The sequence below is a fragment of the Odontomachus brunneus genome, unplaced genomic scaffold, assembly GCF_010583005.1.
Source record: "Odontomachus brunneus isolate Ranch 3 - 2012 unplaced genomic scaffold, Obru_v1 Obru_scaffold_051, whole genome shotgun sequence".
NCBI classification, from domain to species: domain Eukaryota; kingdom Metazoa; phylum Arthropoda; class Insecta; order Hymenoptera; family Formicidae; genus Odontomachus; species Odontomachus brunneus.
The window spans coordinates 719,157-735,291 of NW_022639501.1; the positions used below are offsets into that span (position 1 = coordinate 719,157).

Genomic DNA, 16,135 nt, shown 5'->3' on the forward strand with positions numbered 1-16,135 from the left:
TCTCTCTCTCTCTCTCTCTCTCTCTCTCTCTCTCTCTCTCTCTCTCTCTCTCTCTCTCTCTTTCTCTCTCTCTCTCTCTTTCTCTCTGATTCCCCTCGTTCAGTTCCCCGTAAGAATTCAGCCGCGCTCCAACCGCACCGTTAGACGCGGCGCAATGTTCTCGTGAGAGCGGAAACCGATCGACCGGTGCGCGGAAGTATCGGTTGCGGCCTCGTTATCCGGAAACGGTTTAACAGAGGTGGATGGCGCGTTGATTCCTCGAGTGCGACGTGCCGGGTGTACCCGCGGTCATCTCCCGACGCAATTTAATTCCTCCATAAACCAAGACATCTCCTCTCTCTCTCTTTCTCTCTCGAAGCAATTTACTCCGCGTGACGTGCAAGTCGTCGGGGTGCGCGATCTGTCAGACGGTCCACGCCGGTAAATGGATTTTTCATCATATCCATTGGGTGAAAGCGATGTTACTGTTGTTTTCACCGTTTTTGTGTTTACTAAAATAAAACTTTTTTCCTCGTTTTTTATTGGACCCGCATCGAGCAATCGGGCCACGATTTACGCGTTAAACAGTGACAGGGCGCTTCATTGGATCCCTTTTTTTCCAAATGATCACGCCGGGAAACAATATGTGGTCACTTTTGACCTTTCAAATCCTTCGCGCGCACTGCCAATGACAATGAAAATCGCCTTCCACTGTTCACGTCAGTTTTTTGATTCCTGCGGACACTCGCGGCCCGTGTTACGTCCCGTTTCTCGCCAGTAAACAGCCAATAGGCTTCGCGCGCGAGCGCACCCGCGCAGGTGGATACCAATTTCAAACTGTCAAAAGTATCGCGCTCACCTCTCGCAAAAACGCGATACGCACGGGTCGACGCGATCGATTAACAATCGAGTTTAATTCCCGCTCGTCAGAGAGAGAGAGAGAGAGAGAGAGAGAGAGAGAGAGAGAGAGAGTCAGCCAAGTACGCCGTCTGGATAAGCTTCGGCTTTCGCGACCATCGCGCAGCACACGCTAATGTTCACGGGTAATTAGCCGATCCGATGTCTTCCGCGGTCTTGGGCCACGTCCCCGCTCGCGAAAATCTGTTCCCGTGTCCTCGCTCGCCGTGACTGTAGCCGCGCGCGACAACGCGCTATCATCGACCAGCTTCTCATCTTCCGGCGGCGAATCGACGCGCCGCGAATCTCGCGTTTCACCTTTTACAAACCGCGTAAATGCCGCACGACGATATCGGACGAGCGAATGGACGCGCGAATCGTGACAAGCCCGACACTTTGACACTCGGCTTCCTAATGATCGGCAAGCCGGTGGGAAGGGGAAAAAGTTGCCTCTCAATGCGGAGCCGATAGGCCGTTTGATCGACGCATCGTCTCACCCTCGGGAGACTCGCTCGATCTGGGATTCCCGCTTCTCTCCCCTCACCTCTCTCTCTCACACTCACTCTCTCTTTTTCTCTCTAGACCAGCCACGGAACGTCAAGCAATCGCCACTCGACGCTTATTGTGCGCACTTGTCTCGGCTGTGCTCGTCGGCGCGACTTGTTTCACGGATTATCTTTCGAATGCGGCGCATTCGCAACTGACTCGTGCTAAGGGCCGCCCTCTATCACTTCCGCAACGAGAGATGGTTATCGTTTCGAGTCGATGGCCGCGGCACCATCGCCGAGCGAGACCTCGAGCGTTTCGTTTATTATAGATATCTTTTTCGAGCATTCACAGAGATCGCATTGCAGTAAGACTGCACCGTTTATTCAAACAAATCAGAGATTTGTGCAAACTCGAGATTTCTTTTGTGCGCGTAAATCCGAGTCGAAATTTTCATTCACATACGGAAAAAAAGATTTGCTAATATATGGACAACTAAAAATATTAACTGCAGGAGCAAATGAAAGCATGCTATGAAAGCAAGAAAATTTGCTCCTGCAGTTAATAATTTTAGTTGTCCATATATTAGCAAATCTTTTTTTTCCGTGCAGTAACTCCGCAAATTCTGTCAAACTTGAACGATCAATGGGAATATAACATTATGCAGCTCGTGTATTGATTATTTATTGCCACATCTCTTGCATATTAAGGAAACCTACTAGACTCCAAGTATTTTCAACAAATAGATATTCACAGAATTATTGAATATTCGATTATCTCAATTTCTATAAGCAATGAAATTAATGAGATCAGTTGATAGATTAAATAATAAATCTTTTTTTTCTTTATAATTCTCTTATTGTTCTTTTTTCTTGTTAACGTTGGGAATTTAGATAGTTTGGAGATTGAAGAAGAGGAAAAGTTCTTAGGACAAAGAAGCATTGTATGTTCAATAATGCTTGCTGCGTAAAAGATCTAAACTCGGATTCGATATAATAATAATAACAAACAGAAGAAAAGAAAGCGATAGTAAATTTAAAGTGAAACTCGCGCCTCATTGGCCACTATTGGATGCACAGATTGTCATTTGCGAACTTTACTTCCAAGGCCGATATTTATACTTGCGAATTATTTTACGCGTCTTTGATTAAGAAACATAATTAATTATAGACTCGTACTAAAACGCACTGTTATTATATTTGTTTGGATTAATATTTCTTGTTATGAAATAGTAGAACGTAATAGAAATACAGTTACAAATCTCTCTCTCTCTCTATATATATATATATATATATATATATATATATATATATATATATATATACAGGGTATCCCGAAATTACCGGATGTTATTTTAATGGCAGATTCTTTAGAACATTTTAAAGCAAAAACTTTCAAACAAAAATGTCGAAACTTTAATAGTTTTCAAATGGGAAGCGATTATATTTCACCAATAACAGGGTTGAGATTTCGCGCGTTCAGGCACGCTGAAATGACAAGTGAAGGTGCCACACGCCATATAGAATAGCGGACACCTTCATGATAATAATTGATCGACACTTTGACAGATTAAGTTGAAATATGTCACTTTTACTTGAATCATATTTAAGATGTCTTACAACTATTATTCGTATAAAAAATATACTAATGCAATGCGTAGAGAAGCGGCAAAACATATTATGACAATGTTATTGTAAACTTATACAATATGATTATAATATCGTAAAAAAAGTGACATTCATAGGAGCACCTTTATCACTTGTCATTTCGACGTGCCTGAGTGCGCGAAATCTCAGCCCTGTTGGTGAAATATAATCGCTTCCCGTTTGAAAACTATTATAGTCTCAACATTTTTGTGTGAAAGTTTTCGTTTTAAAATGTTCTAAACAATCTGCCATTAAAATAACATCCGGTAGTTTCGGGACACCCTGTATATATAATAAAATATGTCCATGTGTTTCTTATTAACTCTTAAACCCTTTGATCGATCTAGGCAAAATTTTAGCTCAATTATTCCCTAAAGGATCTTGGACATTCCACCTAATTTCATCCCTTTGATACTTGTAATAATTTGAACTTAGATTCTTTCTAAATATAAGAAACCCGGATAATGTTGGATAACTTAAGCTACTTCACGAATAATCAGAAATTCATGAAAAACTTCTATAATTATTTGTCAAATAACTACGAAGCCCAAATCTCGACTCGGGTACCTCCTTGTTCTCGTGAATTTGAAAAACGTCCGTTCGAATCATTTTGTTTTATAGATAATTTTTGGCACACCTGATAAATATATCGTTGTTCGCGTTTTGGCGTCTCGTGTCCTTCGTCCTGGTTTCCCGGTCCAGCATCCTGTTCCCGACTGCTCTAGATAGTCCATCATGGCACTCGCACTTGTCACTGTCAGTGACACACTCGCGTAGATGCGATTCGATCAGAGAAACGTGTCATTGAACGCGATGTGCCAAAGAGACCGCGATTAATAAAATACTTTAAGAGACGACGAGAGCTCTAACTCACTCGTCGAAAGATGTGCGTCGTTCGTCGCCTCGACACGTAATGAGCCGGTCGCAAAAAGGCACGCGTCGTACAAGAGTACCAAAACAATCGACAAGAAGAGCAAAGTCGCTCCCCCCGATCGCCAACCGTCGCCGTCCGCCAAACCATGACGTATACATAATCGCGGCGGCCAAGGGGGGTCACAACAATCTTTCAAAACATTCCGCAAGTTCCTTCTGGAACTTTCCAACGACTTCTTCTCACTTCTGTTTACACAGTTCTTGTCATTGTGCCGAATCGAAATTTAATTCTCAATTGGTACACATCCGACTGAATATCTCTATTCTTCCAAAACTCCTTTTCATTCCTCTTGAATCTCTAAATCCTACCAAAACTTCCAACGAAAATTATAATAAACAAATTATGAAAAAGGAAAGTTTGCTTTTATCTAACAATTATTTCATAATTCATTTATCAGAAAAATGATGTAGGGCCAATAAGAGCCAAACATAAGTATTAATATATTTTGTCTTAAAGACAAAAACAATTTATTGTTCTTACTGATTTTTCTCCTCTAGTGAAAATAATTTTTTTTCACACATATTGGCTCTTGTTGGCCCTACATCATTTCTTGATTTTTAATTTCAGAACTTTTGAATTTATTGTCATTTATTATACTTGGGACAATTGAGGAAAAATCAAATACAAATAGAACATCGAGATAACCGAATATCAAATAATTATTAAGCGTATTTTTTTAGTTTTAACGGAGAGAAAGGTAATAAATAATCATTCATAGTATTAGATAACGATGTAGCCTGCATTTCACACCTGGAAATGTTTTATTGGTTTTTCAAGTTTGAAGGAAAACTTGCAAAACCAATGTGGGCCCAAAATCTTGACTCAGGATTATTAAAAATACTCGATTGTCGATGATATGTATCATCAATTGATATTCATACTGTGTCTAGTTACTAAGGAAGTCAGTGATACGATCCGTCGCATGAAGTCGGTTAATCAACGTTTGCGATTGCAGCCGATCGATTTACTTGGTCGATGATCGATCAATTAAGCTGCCTGGTGCTCTTTCAGTTTCACAAGAGGCGAAAGTTCAAGTCTTTCTCTCCTGACACTCCGCGTGTTAATTACGCGGGAATATTGACTTTCAATAGAGAGTCCCCATTACGAGTTATTACACAACTGCAATAATAATTGAACGGGCAATTTGTCGGAAGTAGATATCTTGCTAGATATTCTCGCGATAACTGCTATCACTGTAGACCCAAGTATTACATAAAAAAAGAGAGTTGAAGAAATCACAACAATAAACGGTAAAATTAAAATATTTTTAATAAACAAAGAGAGGGATTGTGCTCTCTTAAAGTGAATCAGTGAATAGCCACTGATATCGGTTAAAAGTATAGGTATAGCACTGGACAGTTTCAATGCTATACTTATAACTGTAAATCAGTGTATATTCATTGCTTTCAATAATGTTCCACTAATTCACTTTAAGAGAGTGAGAACCAATCGTAGATCTTGATTCTTTGATTTCTCAGATCTTGTTCTTTATTATTAAAAACATATGTAGCATCTCTAACAAATTCTTGTACTAAATCCTTAAAATATTTTTCTTTTCGAAACCGCGGGTAGCTTGAGACTCCTCGCTGCGGCCACGTTGATTTATCAGGTTAGAAACGACAAACGCATGCTAAAAATTTTTGTAAAACACATAAAGATAAAAAGATATGTTCATAAAGTGACACTTGCAACCGCTCGCGCAGATTTACAAAATAGTCCGAACACTCGCTTTTTGTCCCAGAAATCAATAAATGAGTGTAAAATTAGCAGTCATACAGAAATGTAAGTTAAAAAAATAGATTGCGGGTAATGTGATTTTGCGGCAATTTACTGGTCGTTAAAGCAAAAGGAAAGTTGCTGAGCAATTGCAAGCGTTATTTTATAGTCACTGATATCAGTTATAAATATAGCACTGGACAGTTTTAGTGCTATACTTATAATTGCAAATCAGTGTATATTCATTGCTTTTAATAATATTTCACTGATTCACTCATTACGAAAGTAAAAGTCAATCGCAGATCTTGATTGTTCTTTATTATTAAAAACACATACACACACACACACACACACACACACACACACATATATATATATATATGTATGTATGTATGTGTATATATATATATACAGGGTGTCTCACACTCACCTCCGGGCATTTTGTGGGAACGTAGAACAGGTTGTGGTGAATATAAAAGTCCTATACCGTTTTACGATATTCGCAATAATTATCGAGTTATTAATTGTAGAAAATTTGTGAATGATCATGTAGAATATGGTAAATGAGTTATAGTAGCGACGACTGCCGACGTATACTTACACTTTAGGTCAAATTGAACAAAAAAGTCCTCTACCATTTTGCGAATAATCGCATAGATTTTTAATTATTAATTAAAGAAGATGAGTGCATTATCACGCAAAATCGTGCAATAATCTTCTTTAATTTATAATTAAAAATCTATGTGATTATTTGGAAAATGGTAGAGGACTTTTTTGTTCAATTTGACCTAAAGTATAAGTACACGACGGCAGTCGTCGCTGTTATAACTCATTTACCATATTCTACATAATCATTTTCTACAATTAATATTTCGATAATTATTGCGAATATCGCAAAACGGTATAGGACTTTTATGTTCACCTCAACCTGTTCTACGTCGCCACAAAATGCCCGGAGGAGAGTGTGAGACACCCTGTATATATCCATCATTTTTCTGATAAATGAATTATGAAATAATTGCTAGATAAAAACAAACTTTCCTTTTTTATTTGTTTATTGTTAATTTGTTTATTATAATTTTCGCTGGGAGTTTTGATAGGATTTGATAGGAGATTCAAGAAGAATAAAAAGGAGTTTTGGAAGAATAGAGATATTCAGTCGGATATATATATATATATATATATATATATATATATATATATATATCTACGTATTTTGCAAAAATTATTATCGTGTATTTTCTTGCCTCTGACGTTATCAGTCGGGAGTTCCGCGGCGAGAAGCCGAAAATACCGAATATGACAGATTGCGCGGGGAAGGATGAGATCGGCAGCGCTGGCGCGCCGATTCCTCATCGTCGTCGACTAGTTCCTTGTCCCGCTGCATGTCCGACCGGAGATGACCGAGCGCGCGCGCGCCAAGCCAATTGGCTGCGTTTCTTGCGGCACACCGTCACTTGGAGCAATTGACTTTGATCCGTCCGTGTGCGCGCGTAACATTGAACGCAATTACGGTCAATTTACAATGCCTCCCCCCCTCCCGGGGGTGGGGAAGGGGTCGTGCAGCCCGCCGGTCCGGTAATCGCCCCGTAGGTGGATAGGGCCGCGTATCGATTGCTTCGGGATTCCATACGATACTCCGACGCAACCAATTAACGCGCCGGCACGCGAGTGCGGCGTGGGCGTGCACGCCGCGGACGTGACCGCGGCCGTTACGATTTTTCACGACGGGAGAACGTATGCAGCCCGTCGAACGCTCGCACCGAATTGATCGTCTAACGTGAATCAACGTTTCGTCGATCGCGGCGCGCTGAGTCGCGACAGTCGCAAAGCGGAGCGAAGTGTTGCGGCGAAAGAGCACTCGTCTCTCGTCGGCAACGAACGCACGTCTCACTTCTGCGTTGAACGCGCAAACATCCAAAGTTTATCCGACCATTGGCGCAATTAACGAGACGCAGAATCCACCCAAGTGACTTTGAAATATCTCCTGGAACGAACTCCCCGTCTCCGAATCAACCGTCGGCGGCGGACAAAAGACATCGGAGAAGCGGCCATCGGCGCGCGACACCTGCCATCTCATTCTCGACGAGGAGCAGCAGCTCCGCAATCATCCGACGCGCGAGCATCGCGAGCCGCGGATCTACCGGTCTCTGCGCCGCTGCCATTCGTAATTTTCATCCTGACTCCTTTCAGTCACGGTATCGACGGACTGGACGCAAAAGAGAGAAGGAGAGAGACAGAAAGAGATCTTTTGCGCGCCTCGCGTCACTACTCGAAGGGCTCCGAGAGCGCTCTTTCTCCCTCTCCCTCTCTCTCTGTCTGTCTCTGTCTCTGTTCCTCTCGCTGATTGCAAATGTGATGGTACGACGGCGGGGTCGGCGCGTCGTCGGATAGCCGGCGTCGGACGTATAGGCCGTTTCGTGCCCAGTCACCGTTAAAGCCCGCGGATTCGAGTGGACGTGACTCTCCGTATAATATTACATCCTATTAGGGACGAAGTAACTGCCGGGCGAAACGCGACAGCGGACGATAAACGGAAGGGGCAGTGCCTCAAGATGCGTGCCACCCAGCCGTCACACGTGGAATAATATGACGTTCCGCGGCTAACGTACGGCCCCGCTATCCGCCTGTTTAGCGTGCATTACGGTTCGGATGCCTGCATTATGCGCCCGCCGAGCACCACCGAGCACCACCGCCGCCTCGCCTCCGCGTCGGCTGCTCGAGTAGTACTCGCGCGCACCCCGCCAACGTTCAATTACTTCGGCTCTCGACTCCCCTCGCTATCGCGCCCTGCCGATCGCGCTCACTAGGCCTGCCCCACTTCCACCCCCGCGGACCAAGGACGCCTCGAAGAGGCACACGCGCACACACACACACACACACACCGCGAACACGTCTCAATAAATAAACGAATGTTTCTCCAAATCGTGTAGACAAATCCATTTCAGCACAGATTTTTAACTTGCGACGCTTAAAAATTATTGTTTCATGTTCAACCTCTTTAGTTGTGATTCAAAATTAAGCCTTCAATAAGCGTATCTGGATTTCCTTTCCTTTATTGCTCTTTTCTTTGAAGAGAATGTTGAAAGAGAAGGTACCAAGTTATCTAATTTTTATTTATATTTTCTGTAATGTGAAGAAATATAACAGTTTTAGGACATCAAGAGGAATTTCATATATTGTCACTGGAATCTTTTCCAGACACATCATTTAAGGGGTTAAAATATAATGCTTTATGTAGCTACTTATACATAAAAATGAATTATATTTGGAAATCACGTCCGTGCGTCTACTTGAGTGTTAATATAATGGTCAGAATACATAAATCGAGAAAACTTTCTGTCTGTCTGTCGATCTGCCTATCTTTATTAGGGATGGAGAAGACAGGCGAGGGTGGAGATTTTTAGCACACGATAAAAGTTCATCATTCCCGGGGCATTCGTGTATAATTCACCAGCAGTCGCGTATCAATCGCAAACGTCGGCTCTTCGCGCCGCGATTTTCAGCCCACGTGGCGCGCATCCTCATCCGTCCGAAGGAATCCGAGGGAAAGGCAGAAGGGTGGCTGGTGGTGATGGTAGTGGTGCAGGGGTGAGCGGGGGATGGCCTCCTCGCGCTCTTTTCAGGGGATAGACGGGCGGGGCGGATCGTACCGAAGGAAAATTTCGACTATAAATAGCAGTGTATTCTAAACGAGGTACAGAGAGCGCATTGGATCTAAATTATGAATTTCATCAGCGGCAGTCTGCCGTTTCATTCCGCGTTTTAGCCTCCCCTGACGGCCCCTCGCCTCCGCCTTGTCTCTCCTTCATCCTCCTCTTCATCTTGTCTTGCACGAGCCGGCTGGCCGTTGCCGCGTCGCCCCTTCCTCCCTTTCCCCTCTCGGCGCGCCTTCCCCCTCCTCCCGCGCACCCGCGATACCTTTTAGCGCGGGTACGGGAGATGAAAAGTTCTGGCGAAGACATAAAAATGCGGCGCTGCATTTCCCTTTTAAAATAACGCCCTTTGCTCCTTTTTCAGTTTATTATTATCAAGTTGTGCAGCCTGCATTCTTTCTCTCTCTCTTTCTTTCTCTCCACTCGACCTCCGCCGCTCGTCCCTCTCGTCCATCTTTCCGTTCCCGCGCCCATCCCCGAAGATACCCACGACGCCTTAGGCATGTATAACGCGCTAAAACTACCCCCGCCGACGCCTCCTTCGCCGCTCAGCAGCCGCCGCCGCCGCCGCCGCTGCTACCGTTGCACGACCCGTAGAACTGTATTCGTAACTTCGCGTTTAGGAAGTTTCTGTTATGAGAATTAACGCCCGACGTTTACCCGAGTACGAGCGACCGACTGTCGTTGCGTACATCCTCGCGCACTCGCTCTTCTTCGGTGATGCCGAACACGATCGATCGACGGCGACGATCCTGCCGCGCGTTTTTACCTCGCCACATCTTCTCCACGTTGCACGATCGCTGCATTGCCACTAATTAACGGTACTATTTAATTGTCATAGCAATTTGCTCGAACCAAGCTCGGTGGTAACTCTGTTAAACGCAGTGCTCTGTTGCAGTGATTGTAGTGGTGAACGATTTATAACTCGAGCAACCTTGGTCACTCGATTATACGTAAGTAACTTTGCCTCCTAAATGATATCGAATTTCGACCAGAGTTTCAGCTGATCACAACTCGACGGTGCAACAAAGATCAAATTTTAAATCCCATCACCCGGGCATATCACAGGCGTATATTAAGAGCTCCCGCTGCTCCCACGTGAAGGCGCACGCCACTCGACTTTAACATTTTTTTCATACGTGCTTCCAATTTCTCGCCGCGTCCCGAGCGATCTCGCAAGGTGTGATCGTATCCCGTGATCGCGAGATCAACGGGCTCGAGCCTGACGTTTAACGCGCGATGACGCCTCGGCGCTCAGCGAGAGAGACAGAGATAAAATAATAATTACAACGAGCCGAGGCGGGCTTCCACACACACGGAAGAAAGATTTCTCCGCGCCAGAGAGCGTGAAAGCCGCCACGCACGGCTTTACGTGCAGCTCCGTATCACCGTGAATCATCGACGATCGGCTCCTACCTGTCGCTGGACGTACACATTTGATATAAATAAGTGAGCCGAGGGGAGAACGATGAGGAGGAGGTGAAAGAAGGAGACGATGAAGAGAAGGTTTTTCGGGCAGCCGCGGACATCGTGGCCACCTTTCCAATAAATAACGAGATAATCTCCAGTGAAATCAGGCGAGTTATGTCCGCCATAAAGATTGACCCACGTTTGTGGATACGCACAGGTAAGACACTGCGTGCGTGTGTGCGTGCGTACGTGGACACGCAGTCTGAATGTCGCACACGCACACGCGGCCTGAGTGATTTACCGATGATTATCGAGCATTCCTGATTTCCTGAGACAGCGACAGCAGAAAGGGCGAAGGGGCCCCACCCTTTTCTTTCTCTCTCTCTTTCTTTTTTCCTTACAGAGGGATTTTGAATGAAACAGGAGGCAGCATCACGTTCCCGTTTCACGACAGGTTGAAAGACGACGTCCGCTGGCCGTGGCATCGAGAGAGGCAGATAGCACCGCGGGATAGGAGCGCGTCGTTTCGTCGGAAATTTAGGGAAGTGAATTCTTAATAACCCCGACGCTCTCCCCGTTTAAACCTCGCTCCGCAAACTGCTATTCTCGTCGGACATATCTTTTTTTTCTTCGCGACGGTGTTGTCTCGAGGTGTGCTCGTTGCTGCTTCTCGCTCGTGAATCGCCAGTGAATACCCCGTACGCATTTGCGTCCCACTTTTGAGCGCTCACGAAAACGTGTTTCGCCACGTTTAACGACATAATTATATTACGCCCGATAAGAGGTTATGTCGCTTAGACGCTCATTAAAACAGCAATAAATCACGCGGCCAGGCGTTTCGACACAATAATAAAATAGAAAGCTGATCACACGCGCACACACGACGTGCAGCGTCAAGACCTCCTCTCCTTCGGTGGAATGTGTTAGGTTCCGTTGCAACATCTGTCGTTATGCAACATTGGTAATGAATACTTGTAAAACCGCCGAGTCGCGCCAAGTAGAACAAATAGACGTGAGATTCGCGAGGCCCGCCGCGATGGCGCGCGGTGGATCGCAGCGATTGTTAATCAGGCTTGTACTTGAAGCGAGAAGAGCGCGCGCTGTGATAACGACTGCGGGTTACATCGATGATAAATCGGGCCGGCGAGAGATTGACGAACGTCTCGTCAGCAAAATGTCGCACTCTCATCGAGGCGCACGTTTTGTTCCGCGAACGAAAGGAAGTCCTCGCGCGCGCAACTCTTCTAGTTAAATTCGAAATGCAGCCGCCGATACTCAACGCTCCCTCTAATTCTGGTGAAGTTCAAGTCTGCAAACATCAATCGATCGAACCAGCTCGGCGAATTTCATTCAAAAGCCATTCAAAAGCCATTCAAAAGTCGCGGGCGCTGAAAACATCTCGAGCAGCGTGCGTACAGCCGCGATGGGTCAAAGTTTGAGCTGCCGAATGAACGAGCTGCCTGCATCTCGCGCGCGATGCCATGCACTCGCCTTGTAGATTAATGCATGTCCGCGGCTTTCGGCAGAAAGATCTCACATGGAGGCATAATACACGAGTGGTTCGGTGAAGTCGATCTGCGAGTCTTCGACCGGTCTGCGAGGTCTGTCGAGACAAAGGGCGATCTCGGGTCCGTCAGTGACGCGACCTTGAATCTCATGACGACCGTGTGACGCGAGGAAGCTGGCCCCGGCCGGCTCCAGAGGCGCTGCTCGGTAAATCTATTTATAGGCGCCCCGACAAAAACACGAATGATGACGGCGGCGGGGCGAGAAGTGCCTCCTTTGGACCTCGGAAGAGACTGGAGATTGTGCGAGAAAGAGACGGAGAGGCGCTGGAGGAGGACGAGGAGGGCGAAAGTAGAACGCGGGGAGAGGGAGGAAGAAAGAGAGAAAGAGAGCGAAAAAGAAAGAGAGAGAGAGAGAGAGAGAGAGAGAGAGTGAGGTGGAAACAGCGAACTCGATCGGGCGCGACGCATGCGAAAGGAGGAAAGAAACTGTCGATCAAACGTCGCGAGCGTCCGAGGCGTCTGTCTGGAACGAAGACGTCTCCATCAGCCGTCAGATCGAGCAACACGCTTCTCTCGCGTTCCTCTCATTTTTATTACCGCCTCAGGGCCGTACCAACTCTCGGCGCCTGTCAGTTTTGGCACGGACGGCATAGTTAAGTAAAATGGCATTAAGTCACCATCGCGCGATTTATGCATTCCCGATGCGCTCCGGGAAGCGTCGAAACTGCGCGCTTCGCGAAAGCACCGTGCGACTCGCGCGATGATGCATCCTTCCTGGAAAATACGTCTCGGTTCAAAGTCGCAATGGCCGCGCTCAGCAAGAAAAGCTGCTTTGCAACTGTGAAATGCAACTGTAAACTGTAATTGCGAGTAAAACTGTTGTGTAAAAGTGTTCGCGAATCTGATGGGTATGGCATATTATAACCAGAGGTATTCAGTTGTAAGTAGAACAATTGCATTACTCCAATTATCTTTGTGTGATGATAATATGTATACGGAAAAGAATATTATTATATTGTAAAAATTATAATGCTTTGGGAATAGACTGGCACTATGATGAAAATTATAATAAGACATAGTAAAAGTGATCATAAATCATAGTAAAATTATCATGTTTGTAGTCATTTTTATTATGTTTTATTATCATTTTCGTAATAATGCCAGTCTATTCCTAAACTACTTAGATTGTATCGTAATTTTTTACTGAAATATTCTCTCCGTATATGGCTGATACAATTCAGTTACTTCGGTGCATTAATATACACTGAAGAAAAGATCTTGTCGAGATGAAAATTGCAACCAAAAATTTTAATTGTCCCTATATGTGTATTTTGCTTTCCCATATACATGACGCAAATAAAACCATGGTAATACCAACCACCAAGTCGTATGTACCAGATATTTTCGTTCCCAATACAAAAATAATATTTTCAGTGTAGTTGCGCGTGATCTGGTTGTGGCAAGCAGAAATCTGTTGGGGTGACATTTACCACGGATGCGCTCCGGGCGGAGCAGTCAGATATCGTCACCGTAACTCGGCGATTGCTCTGTGGTCGCGGCGACCGCATAATTAGTTGTTCCACATTCTGCTATATCGAAGCTGATTGGCACAAACAGGTTCGCGAACCATACCGTTTTCTACGCGCCAATCAGATTTGCAAATTTTGCAACGGGTGCGAAGGAGTTGTCTCCGTTGAATACGGTGTTGCTCGCGCGACAATTATCGCAAGAACAATCGAGTCGAATTGTGCGCACATCGATCCACCTCATCTCTTACATACGTTTGACACGCTTCATTTCATTCCACGAAGGCGACGCGTCGTCGACGAAGCGCGCGCGCAACAGTCGCCAACGACGCCCACGTTTTCGCGTATAGCTGCGAGAAGCAATTGCAATTAATCGACGTAGATGAGCCGGCGGGACAAAAAAACGACGTGCCGATAACGACGACCGGGCGGCGCTGCGACTTCCGCTTCATTCATTTGATGAGAGCTTACGCGCCTCCAACATAGACACTCGGTGTCTTGTTCGATCCGTGACCCATTTAAGTCAATAATTTATAGATTCATACGATCGTGCGATACCTATCGCGTGCCCCGTCGTAGTAATGCCGCAGCGCGTGCGAGTCGCGAGCTAATCATCCGCTAAAATAAAACTGCTTTCAAGACGACGATAACTCGACATCGGGCCGTAACAGTGTCTCTTTGCGTAGACGTGATCGCCGTCGTGAGAGCTAATCCGAGGGCTCGTCACGCGCGTATCGATCGAGTCGACGAAAACTTCAAACGTAACTTCCGCGCGCCCGTAGAAATTTTTGCCCCTTTGCCTCCCATTCTGCCTTCCAGATGACAGCTTTTCGACTTGCGTGCGCGCGCGCACGAGCAAAACGCGCACATACATCGCGCTTTACATACGCGAGCGAGTACACGTAGCTTCAACAGAGCCTTCAACATTTACTAGGTCAAGACTCGCTGGCCCTTCTAATCGTTCCCATCGCGTTTCAATACAGTACACTCAAGAAAGTATAATCTTATCTTTAACGGAATCCTCTTATACACATACATACACACACAAGGTGTCTGACGATGATAATATACAAAATTCTCGTGCACGTATAGGTCAGGTCAAACCAAACAAAAGATTTCTCTACCATTTCGCAAACAACCACGTACAGTTTTGTGTTATTAATTGAAGAAGATTAATGAATGATCACGCGCTGTGCGGTAAATGAGCTGCGGTGGCGACACCTGCTGTCGCGCGCTTATAGATCAGACTAGACTGAAGAGAAAAGTCCTCTACTATTTTGCAGGTAATCACGTGGGTTTTTAAGTTATTAACCAGAGAAGATCGGCAGACGATCGCGTGTACAATTGGCCGTACTTATGCGATCCATAAAATTTGATACTTTACTTTTTGTTAACAATGGGTGATCTATGCGTCTATCTACTTAAAACAAAAAAGATTTTATGGGCATCTAAAATTAATTAAAAGGCAGTTTCTATTTTCTACCAATTGAGTCACTTTAGTAATTGCATCTTTTTTACACATTTTTTTAAAGGTTAAGCTTGTCAATGAATACAATTAAAGAGAAGAAAATTGCTTGGCTTCTTTGAATGATTGTGAAGAGAGAAAGAGAGAGAATCTTAGTGCTACTTATATTTTCTGGACTGTGTATCAAAGGAGGGTATGACTTTTAGGCGATTTGGGGACCGCTAGGTGAACACAAATTTCTTATTTTTTCCTTCGTATTTTTTTCCGTAGAATTAAAAAATTGGCCTTAAAATTACGAGTAAAGGGAAAAATAGTTATAGACATTTAAACGTTGATTTTCCCTGGAAATCATGCATTTTCCTAAAATGCATACCCTCCTTTTACCAATTGTTACCAATTATTCATCATATTTTCCTCTAATGAGTAATAAATAAATCTACGTATTATTTGCGATATTATTTGAAGAACTTCTTTGTTCAATTTAATATAATCGATAAGTACACGATAGCTTGCGTCACTATCACAACTCACGTGAGAAAAATATCACTTTCTTCGATGTACACGGAACGATACACATGAGAAGCTGTCGAAATGGCAGATTAGCTGAATAGTTAACAAACGTAATGTACACACGGACACGGTTCCAGCAAACGATTAAACAGACTAACGAGTGTTGACCCGGCAAATGTTACGGCTTCATTGAAGCTTATTGCACACCACGAGAAAACGAGCCGATAAAACACAGCCGGGGACACTACGGACAAGAGCCGCGCGGCATCCCGAAACGTCACGGGCCCAGGCGCGAGATGGTTGAACGTATGATTATCCGTTCCCCCGGGACGCGGGTCTACGAAAGAGAGAGAGAGAGAGAGAGAGAGAGAGAGAGAGAGAGAGAGAGAGAGAGAGAGAGAG

At 44.7% G+C, this 16,135-nt stretch overlaps 1 protein-coding gene across 9 annotated transcripts in view; it reads right to left on the reverse strand.

The window, feature by feature from the left end:
• Positions 1-16,135, reverse strand: part of LOC116845402 (protein tiptop) — a 244,921-nt gene that overhangs the window by 146,226 nt on the left and 82,560 nt on the right. Inside the window, exon 1 of one of the 9 annotated variants that reach the window (XM_032818047.1) lies at positions 3,646-5,971. The exons of the other annotated variants lie outside the window; for them this stretch is intronic. Within the exon in view, the coding sequence (XP_032673938.1) occupies positions 3,646-3,745 (100 nt within the window). The 5' untranslated portion in view covers positions 3,746-5,971. Of the gene's footprint in view, positions 1-3,645; positions 5,972-16,135 lie in introns of those variants that run through there. 9 annotated transcript variants of the gene reach the window in all.